The following is an 11,449-nucleotide window of genomic DNA, read 5'->3' on the forward strand; positions in this document are numbered from 1 at the left end:
GCTTCGCAGGCCAACTTATTATCTACTTTCGCATTTTTTACATATATCAAACATAGTAATTATTTAATCCGTGAGTAAAAGAAAAACATTACTCTTCTCTCGACGATCACAGATTATTTTAATGTAACGCTATATATAAACTGTTCGCAAGCGGTATACAGATGCACGAGACGTTTTTATGTTTATTTACGTAGAGAAATCTCCGATAAAGGGCGAGGAGGGGCAATCTTCATTTCCAAGGGAATTCAAAGACTGAAGCGCATTCGCGCACAAAGAAGTCTCTGAGTTTGGAATAATAACTATGCCTGTCAGTTATCTCGTAATTCGTCCGCCGGCGAATTCTTCTGGAACGATGTGACGCGCCAGATCAGAAACTGCACATTAGTTCTACGAACGCTTTGCTTTTGTATTCCGACTGCATATTCAGCATTTAAAGTACGTGCCCCTTAACATTAAACGTGATGTTGCTGAATAAATAGAATTTAAAACTCTGATGGATTCTATGATAAATTCACGATATGTATAATTTTAGCTCTCACCATCCATTTAATGTTAAATGCGATCGCGTAATTTTGAATTTTATTTGATCATTGTGCGTATCCGAAATATATTTAGATGTATTCGTCATTTCGGATGTATCGTATACAACGATTTAAAATCAGACAGCTGTGTTTAGCATTAAACGTACAGTAAGAACAGCCTCTTTATATGCACTCTAAATGTAGAATCAATGTTTGGTGACAAGCGTGCTTACGCACATGTAAATTATGGACGCTACATTTAAAAGATACTTTTGTTGTATCGTGCTTGCGTCGTTCTGCGCAAAGATGACCTTGCTTTCAGCTTTAGAACACCCAGTTTAAACCTTGATATCGAAAAAAATACGAACAAAAGTGAAACAGATCTGCAAAAATTGCAGCAGAAATTCCTGTATCTTTAATTGGCAAATCTTTTATTTCTCTGTACGAAATTAGTGTGAATAAAAGTTATTTTTATTTTTAGCCTATAATTACTTTTTTCTTTAATGTGTTAAGTATGTGAATTAAACAATATGTAAATGAAACAATATGTAAATGAACAATACATAAATGAAAAACTTTAACTTACAATCACTATCTTTTCAAGCAATTAAAACACAGTACATATATGTACACATATATGATTCGTTTCAAATTTTTCTACCCTCAAGAAATTAAAAAAAAATGCATTTTTCATAGCTATATGAAAAGTGATAATTTTCTTGAACAAATTTCAAATATCAAATGCGATTTTTTTCAAAAGGTCCTTAAAAAATCTAACACACCAATTTATTATTGTAAAATATTCACAGTAATTAATATAACAGATCAATTATATTATATACATGAATAATTAGTATCACGATAAAACAAAATACTGATACAACACACTATATCTTCTCATTTATTCTAACGAGATCATGTGTGAAATATCAGCTTCACAAGAGGAGCTGACGTTCTTCTTTTGTAAAAAAAAAAAAAGAAGTGATGAGGCCGTAAGTTTAAAAACGTTTCTTAGAAAGCCAAGGCCGGAAATAAAATAAAGGAAAACATCGTGAATGTAGACGTCGGGGATGCCGCGTGAAGCTGTGGCTATTTTCTACGAGGGGGCCAAGCTCTTTCTTCAGTAAACTCATCACTTTCCCGCCCTCTCTTCCGCCTTTCGCGACCCTTTCGATTTCTACTACGAAGCTGCTTACCTCACGCTATAGGATCTTCCCGGTTTGGAGGTCATTGCACTGCGGCGGGTGGTTGTGGCGGGGTGGTCGGTGGCGGCGAATCGATTTTCCATGACGGCGACGTGATGTCCCTCGTTGGAAAATATCTCTCTCCTCGTTTCTCTCCTCGCTGCGTCTATCGTTGCTTTCCACGTGACTACAACGAGAATTTCGCTCCTACAAGACCGAAGGGAGCATCCTCTTCAAGATGCAGGTCGATCGATACTTCGCAAATGTCGCTACAGTCACGTCTTCGAGCTTGCACCCTTTAAATTGCACTTTGTAGCACATGCACGTAATGCTCCTCAAGTTGACTCGAAGTTATTTTCATGATATCTTATGGAAAAGAAATTTAGAAATTTTGACATAGACGGCATTATCCTGACTCAGCAGATACATACGGTGTGTGAATCTTTTGATACAAATCACAATTTATCATTGAATCCGGAACTAAAAATAAGAGAGGAACGTGCCTCTTCCTGAGGTCAGTGATTCTTCGTGTCACGATTCTTCGAATCGTGACGTGAATTCGTGAAGTGTCCTAATACCAATACTGGCTTGATATACGTAAACAGTTTTCACAGCAGTAGCCAATGTCACGGTAATTGTGGCGCTTCTGTTTGTATGAGACGTTATAGTTGGCTGATGTTCGTTCAAGCGTGTTTATTTGTACTTCTTTCTCATACTTTTTCAATAGCTCTTTCACCTTCTTTTTGCCTTAGATTTGTATCGCGGTTGTTACGGTTCCACTTCGTGGTTCCAATTCTAAAGCGACTGATCTGTACAAAATCTTTACTATACTGTATATCTCAATTGTTTAACTTGCAAATAAAAGGATTCATGTGACTGTGATGAATCGGTTCCGATTTCTTCGACAATTGTCTGCGGTCTCGTTAAAGATTCTTTACATCCTGAAAACATCTTTGTTTTCCATATTCGCAATGAGCCTTAGAATCTCATATAAATGCGTAAAATCTCCGGCTATTATATCTTCAAGGTCGACAATAAACAAGATTCGATGGAATTGCGAAGAAAAATAAAATTATAAAAGGTTTCCGCAAAAACTTTCAGTCAACAATTACAATACACGTGTAAAACAGTTAATATAATTGTGTATAAATCACTGTAAACACATAATTTTTTCATAGTATAAAAATTATTCTTTGCACCACATACAGGTAAGGTTTTACGGCAATATTAAACACTCCACGATAAACATTCCGAAATTAATTGTAACGTTTCATTCACGTGGTTGTAACTTCTTCAGCATCCACGGATAGAATGAAGTACGAACAGGCTTGTTCTAATGTCGAGGGGAGAAGCGCGTAAAGCGATCCGTAGTGCCAAGGGGTGACTCTCATATGCCATGCGGTAGCGTCGCATTCGTTACTGCAATTCAATGCAACCACCGTGGCTACACTACGTGGCTTGCTTCTATCGACCGTATCGCACTGCGACGAGGAATCGGACTGGTCGCCGAGCCGCGTGCCGCGCAGGTTTCATAAGTACTTGCGCGCGCGCACGCTCAAGCACAGGTGGGGCCGAATTAGATGCTAGTAAATAATGTTATTTTTCATTTAGCATTTTTCCTCCAAGGTCTTTTTCCGTGTTAATCTTTAAAATATAAATGATAATTAAATTCTCTTTCTTTAATAGAACAAAATATAAGGGGTTCTCGTAGTAGATTTTTCAATCATTGATTATCTAAGACAGAAATATTTGTATAATTTGTAAATACTTTCATAGATGCACAATACTTTTATAAGTATATTAAAACAATTTTGAAAGAAAAAATGAATAAAGTGACATTTATAAAAAGTTATTACAATTTAGTATTCTTTATTAATAAACACACCTATAAACTTTTGAAATATTCGCATTAAATTTAATATCCGTATTAAATATTATAACAAAATAGTAAATTTCAAAAACACCGTTTCTAATGTGCTTAGAATTATTGCAATAATTTTATCTTTATTCTTTCCGGCAAAATTAACGAATTAAATTTGAATTTTAAATATGCATTTTGAAATGTTTTTAAAATATTAATAATACGTTTAATAATATTTCATCAATATCTTTTTTCAAAAATAAAATAGACGAATTAAATTTAAACAATTTTAACAAAGACCTGAGTTATTATCTTACATAATTTGCACACAATATCATCCTTTACATCGTACATTCCTCGAGTCTGCACATGCAGTCTTATCGCCGGATCCGTAATATCAAGCTCATTGAGGGCTGACCAATTAACAGCCGCACGCAACGGATCATTGCCCGGATTAAGACCTCGTCGATCGGGCAGATATTTTATCTGTCTCAATCGATTTCCGTTTTAATCCACTCTCACGAGACTACGAGTTGTATACAGCTCGTTTTACGACTATTAATTACGAACACAGGAACATTCCGAATTGTTTCAATGAGAGACAATTATAATGAGCGCAATAACAATTAGCGTCTGAATCCTCGTTCTATTAAGATGCGGACATTAGCATGACACAGTGGACAATATTTAACGATCCGCGATGATGGTGCATGAACGCTTATTACTATTAGGTAACGAGAGAAGCCACACTAAACGAATGCCACGTTATAATTGCGCCATTACCATCAGAAATCTGGCTATCCGCCACATAATTTGCACTTAAAACACACGAGATCATTATAAAGATCAATCGCAATTAGGATTTCTATAATACGTATTTATTGATTTTCACTCACAGGAATTCTTATTTTCGTGCAGACGTCAATATTTACATCTTTCCTCCTTTTTTTCTAAAGTAAATACTTTAAATCAACAAAAACAATAACAATCGATTTTTTTACTTAAAAATATTGTCTTAATCGATTCCTTTTGCACTTTTTATAACAATAACAAAGAAAAAAGTAACAAAGAAGATTAGATAGCAATTATTCCTATGTTTAATCTTAATAAATATTATAGGCTTTAAAATTTTTCTTTTACATATTTAAATTCTTATATCTCAGGTATTATAATAAATAAGAATGAAAAATCCGCTGAACGTAAAAGCACGATTCAATGTACGTGAATTATAACTCACATAAATTTCCATGTCGAGTTGTTGCAATATATGCGAGCTTGAAGTCTACGGAAGAGCATGATACATGTTTGCTCTTGCGGCAGGACCTGTCGCGAATAATCCTGACAATATATAGGCGACGATTTTGCGGGCCGAGTATTCTAAATCGCGTGCAATGCACGACGCGACGGTATGCGCCGAAAACAGCGTTGCCGACGCGAAATTATGTGGAATGTTTCACGAATGAATTTCTAAGATCCCGAGGGGGTCTCTCCCTCTAACTAGCGACTCGTGGCGTCAAGTTATTCCAGCTCAGGAGAACAGGGCACGTCGCATAGAGAACTCGCGACATGTGCAAGTTGTCGAGAAAGGTTGGTTAACGGTACGTATAAATTGCTTCGAAAGATAATACTTACACAGTGGGTTTACTATTCAATTAAAAATATTTGTTATAAATAATTAAAAACTAGAAATGAGGAAGAAAGTTATATAACTGGAATTTTAGGAAATAAGATTTTTATGTAATTTTGTATAGTTTTATTTAATTTATGTCAATATTTTATCCATCCATAGTTAAATACTAAGAAGTTACAATTTCTGATTTATAATTTTGTAAAAATAAAGCATGTACTTGTAAAATTGAGATTTTATAAAATAATGGTGTCGCGTGCAATTAAAATATGTATAGCTTCATTTAGATAAAAAATTATCTTTTCTTTACTTAATTATTCTTTAATTATTTATTTAATTATTTAATTAAAGAATAATTAAATAATTTAAATAAATAACATTGTGGAAACTAATAAAATAATTGAATAAATTACTTTTTGAACTTCGTACTATTGTACAACAGAGTCAAATAAAATTATGCTTATCTTATCAAAAATACAATAGAGAGGGTTAAACTTTCAAAGTAAGTAAACTTGAGATTGATCATATGCAGTCCTATATACATATGTTATGAATTAAATTTATGTTGAGAGTTTGGAATATTTGGACGTCAGTTCTCTTCATATGCAATGACGATAAGTTTCCTGTATTGGTTACGAAGCAAGTGAAGTGCCTACCTTGTGATCATTATAAATTACGCGTAATGATACTAAACTGAAAACGGCACATCCGAGCTGAAACTGTGCGGAATGTTGTCACAGATTGCTAAGACGGGTGTTTCCTTGAATTATAGCTGCAGTATTCCCTTTAGCCATTTCTTGCAAGGCTAATTGAATTTTAACATACATATATTTTAACATTCTTCATTTATTGTTAGAATTATTTCTTCTCGCGTGCTACACGTGAATAAACTTAGATCAAATTTTAATAAATCACGTTGTATTCTCACACATTTTTTCGCATCTTTTATGATACAAAAATTACTATATAGAATTGTGATCTCTGAAAAACTGTGTCCACCGTCATTCTTTCTTATGCGTTTATTAATCGATATGACAATTACGAGCGAAATATGTTCCTATTGATTTATATTTTTTTTTATATAAAAATTCATTTATTGTATTACATGTTTTAGTAATTCTATTTTTTTTTAGAAACATTGTTTAAATATTAAAAAATTTTTATTAACTCAAGTAATTAATTTTGTTAATTATAAATACTTTTTTGCTTCATGAATTCTAAAGCCATTATTAAAAAAATTTTAAACATTTCCCTAAAAATAATAAACCTTTCCCAAAAAATAATATATGTCTTTTTGCAAGAGCTTTTGTAAGATATCTTTATATATATACTATTACAAATAGACAGCTCAATGGTAAATAACACGCTTCTGAAATGAGTGGTCAGCGGCGCTAGTAATGTTAAGCGACAGCGACGTAATTTAAGCGCCACATAAATCGACAAATGTTGCTGGTCGGTGGTCAAAGATGAAGTCGCGAGACTAAGTTTCGCATTGCATTCCGTAAGCGGGATTCCAGAGAGCGGCGTGTGGTGCGAGAGTCACGCATGCACATACATTCCCTGGGGAACCACAAAGAAAGTTGCGTGGAATGTCGAGAGAGTCGCAGACACGTAAATCGCTCTACGCTCTCTCGTACATATAGGTGCGTATACCCGCGTGTAAATATAGAACACTGTCCCGAAATATGTCTTTCAGTCCGCACTTAAAATCGTCGCTTCCGCCGGCGATCCGTCAGAGTTCCCGCTACCCTAAGGGCCATATTGGATTGCCGCCACTATGAGTTTTAAAAGCGTTACGGCAGTATAGATCAATCACTTTATAAGCAGTTGGAAGAGAAGAAATTTTTGAAGAAAAATGTTTCAAGAAACGCATTTTGAGGATGTAATTGTAAGCACGTTTTCTCCTTTCATCTCTACGTTAATCACGCGAATGCAAAAAAGTACGCGCTGATTATAACTTTAATTACTAAAGCAAGTTAAAGAAACGTAAGTGCTTTATGACAACATACGAGGCATTATACCTTAGAATTTTATTTTATTAATAATTGCTACATGAAGATAGTTTTTGATAGTTTAATGTAGTTTAGAGATTTAAAAAAATAATTTAAATAAGTAAATAAGACGTACATATATATATATGATCATAATGGACATTTTACATATAAATATGCACAATTTAATTTTTTGTTTTTGTACAGTTTATTATTATGCTAAATTATATATTAAAGTATAAAAAAGAAAGAAAGGAATTTCTTTTTCGATTACTATTATTATTCTAATTTGGTGATTTTTCTTTGTTCTCTTCTCTTATATTGTTAGAAGAAAGATAATTTCATTCAATATAACAAATAGTTTAATTCAATATATAATGATAAACTAATAATTTTTAATATATAAGATCCGAACAGATTTCAATTCTCTCTGGATCGTTTTCACTATAAAATTATTCGATAGCTTTCAACGAATTAAAAAAATTTCTCAAAGAAACGATAGAACAAGAAAAGGTGTATCGATCCATGCAATCGTTCGGGCGTGAAACCAGCGGAGTCATCGGATAGGTAGATCAGATTCTCGATCGAGCAAAGCCACGCGAGAGAAGGCCACAAGATTAACGGTGCACGAGCCATTGATCTCGAATTTATTCAGTTTATATCCCGATAGACCCGCCTGTCGTAAACAGGTCATTCACTGTCACTGAGAGAGAGAGAGAGAGAGAGAGAGAGAGAGAGAGAGAGAGAGAGAGAAGTATATATATATATTAATAGTAGTAATTTCATATAATATGCTTTTTTTTATTATTCTTTAGCAATGACTGGTATTTCTTAACTGAATGAGAAAGCAATATATTTGTACCTTAACTTCTTCATTTTTGTTTCTCATGGGCGAAAAAAGATATTTGAAATTTGAGTTCAAAATAATAAAGTAATGATATAAATTTTCTTCTTTTATTCTTCAAAGAAAATTTAAACGAGATGATGCATAGGTAAGTGTGACCTATCCTATTGCAGTCTGTTAGACGTCAACCTTCAATTATTTACGACCATTTGTATGATGTGATACGACGATCACGAAAGGTTTTGAACGCGGATCTTGAAAAGGTGAACAGGCTTTCGCATTTACATTGTTACTCGAAAGGATGATCAAGAGAATATAACGCGAAAGTTCCTCATTTCTTCATCGATTCATGCCAATGTGAAAGGTGTGGTCAGCTAAATAAATGACTTTTTACCTTGTATTAAGGTTAACCGGACGAGAATTGCCTTTCGCCTTTATTAAAGAACATTTGTAACAAAAGAGTACTCTTCTGATTATATGAAATGCTGGCAATAAGTAATGTAATTAAGATCACAGATATTAAGATCACAGAAGAAATTATACTCACAGGATTGCGTATATTGGAATAAAAGTATTATACATAAAAGGTTAAAGTTACTAATAAATAAAAAGTTGAAAAAAAAGAATAAAGTTACTTATAGATAAAAAATAAAATATCAATTTGTCAATCGACACATATACACATTAAACTTATGTTTCTTAACTTTTTATTATTATTATATCGTTTATGACACATTATTTATCATTATTATTAATAAATAAATAATTGTATAAAAAATATTTCAGCTATTATATCAAAAACTAGATGTGGCGGATGTATATGTGACTTCAATGAAATTTTACAGTTTTACTTGGATTAATTATTATTTATTTGAATAATTAAATAATTGACAGAACACACATCATCTTATAGAATTAGGGCAAAATCTTTGGACCGTTAATTGGAATCAGTTATTCAATTATGTGAACATGAAATTTCAGAAATTTGATCTGACGGAGTCAATGATAAACTATAATATTGATGTTTAAACATACACGTTAATTACACGAATTTGATGTGCTAAGAAAAGAAAATTGATCTCTCCAATTACGGTAATTGCTAATATTTCTTCCTTCGTATATACTATCATTAGTTCACTAGCACAATTAGGAATTGACGAAAGCAAGTTCAGCTGGCGGCCGTCACGCACAGCGGACCCTGTAACAATCGGAAGAGTGCCTATATACAGCTCGTGCATCGGAGGTCAATTGAATGCGACCTGGCGCTACAACACGTTGGCGGTCAATAATTGTAATCCGCGGGATTAGCTGCAGCTGCTGTGTTCAACATGCGGTTATCCCGTTTCTGGGACCGTACATTGTAAATACGCATTCGAACGTATATTATAAGAATAGATGTGTTTGATTTCCTATTAAAGATACGTGCGCGGGGATTTTTCCTTAATCGTTAATAATCGTGTACATCCTTATCATTTGCCATATGGTGGGGTTTAATCTTCATTTGGTATCAACTGCACACATGCTATTGTTTAGAATCTAGACTGCGTTTGAGAATATAAACTACTAAGGGAATATATATATATATACATATTATATATATACGTATATATACCTTACCTCCTTCTAGCTAGAAAATAATTTTATATTTGTTAATAATTTTCGAAAAATCATAGATAAGTATGGAGCAAAAAACATTTAAATAAATTGTATTAATTTTTTATATAAAAAAAATATGTAATCGTATATAATATACCTTCGACACTCAATCTGTCGGCTCTGCTTCAATCGATTCGCGTATCATTACAATCAGATTTTATTTTTCTGTCGAGCTATTGCGACATCTTTATAGGTTGAAAGTTGAAACATCGTTATTATTGTAACAGTCGGTCATCGAGATAAAGCGACTCGTATTAGATACCACGGAACGGATTCTAATCCCATTTATAAAGCACATTGCGCCACAAAGGAAGGTGCGTTGCCAATGGTGTAACTTTCTAACCCAGAAAGCGAGAGTGCACCTGTACCTACGGTCTCACTTATCAATTTTTGTGAAAAGACTAATTTAAAAATACTTATGCAATCACGGCAGTAATTTTGATTAGCTCACAGTTGTTTCATAAATCTGTCAATGTTGATGCCCGATTAGTGAGAAAGAGGAAATTTATATAGATTCCATTCTTCGAAACAAAGAAAAGATCAAGAAGAGAATGGAAATTACTATATTGTTTGAGAAATCCTTGACAGTGAGAGGGAGAAAGTTTCTTTAGCTGGTCAAAGAGATTAACAGTGTATATGGAAGAACATTTCTCAAACAGTTAATGACTGCTTCCTCGATGATACGCTGACGCAGTGCAAAAATTACGAATTGTACGTTACATAGAATTTTATAAATATTTTTTTTTTTTACAAAAAGTTATATTTAATATTTTTAAACTTATATCCATTATCTATTAGATAAATAATATCTATCTTCTTGTCAAATAAATCGGATTGACTAAACGAATTACATGAAATAAAATTGTAATATCACGTAATTAACATTATAATTGGAAAATAAAATTTAAAAAAGTACAGTTTCTTAGTATTCTTGAAGCAACTTAAAATATCCGACTTATTCACACTTTATATTTCTCAGTTATTTTAAACTATTAACGAATTTCGGAATCATCTTCTTAAGATTATCGCGCAAAAACTATCGCAATAAGGCAATCTTCAATCTGATGATGCATTGCCGCACTACGCCGAGAATCTGTCTTCTATAATTACACGCCGCCGATGGAGCCGCGACGGAAGATGTTTATCAAAATGCATAAATCGTTTTGCACTCTCATGCACATTGAATTTCGATTACAAATACGCAGTGACTGGAAGTGACTAGTTGAATCTCGCAAAGATCTCTCACAGCTTCTGCAGTAACAACACAGTACTCTAGACACTTCACATAAACGACGTAACAGTACATTGCATTGCAATTACAAAAGCGAACTCGGATATATTTTTGCTGTGATTATATAACATTGGTCTGCAAATCGTTTTACAGAAAACATGCGAGGGGAAAACCACAAAGCATTTTTTAAATAATTGTGGTAATATAATTACAATTGATTAGTATAACCATTTTAAAGAAACAAAATGATTTAAACAATATATTTTAAACAAAAGTATACATACATAAATATTTCGTATACGGGGGAACGTACAATATATTAATAACTTTTCATCTGACGTAGTGTCTAAACATCTTCATAAACAACTCAATTTTTGATGTTGAAATAAATGAGGGAGTAACCACTTAATGTAATCGTGGGACAGAATCCTCGAAATCATTATAAAATTTATATAAAATCTCTATGTCTAATCCGATAATTATATATGCAACCACGAGAAATCATTGTATAATATTAAATAAAATCGTATATTT

The 11,449-nt window shown here is 33.0% G+C and overlaps 1 protein-coding gene across 4 annotated transcripts in view; it reads right to left on the reverse strand.

Annotated features, from left to right (window-relative positions):
- LOC108759676 (repressed by EFG1 protein 1) overlaps positions 1-11,449 on the reverse strand; it is a 40,109-nt gene that overhangs the window by 24,551 nt on the left and 4,109 nt on the right. For 2 of the 4 annotated variants that reach the window (XM_018505226.1, XM_018505225.1), the window contains exon 1: positions 1,718-2,811. The exons of the other annotated variants lie outside the window; for them this stretch is intronic. In XM_018505226.1, the coding sequence (XP_018360728.1) occupies positions 1,718-1,809 (92 nt within the window). In that variant the 5' untranslated portion in view covers positions 1,810-2,811. Of the gene's footprint in view, positions 1-1,717; positions 2,812-11,449 lie in introns of those variants that run through there. 4 annotated transcript variants of the gene reach the window in all.

Source organism: Trachymyrmex cornetzi, unplaced genomic scaffold (assembly GCF_001594075.2).
Source record: "Trachymyrmex cornetzi isolate Tcor2-1 unplaced genomic scaffold, Tcor1.1 scaffold200, whole genome shotgun sequence".
Taxonomy (NCBI): domain Eukaryota; kingdom Metazoa; phylum Arthropoda; class Insecta; order Hymenoptera; family Formicidae; genus Trachymyrmex; species Trachymyrmex cornetzi.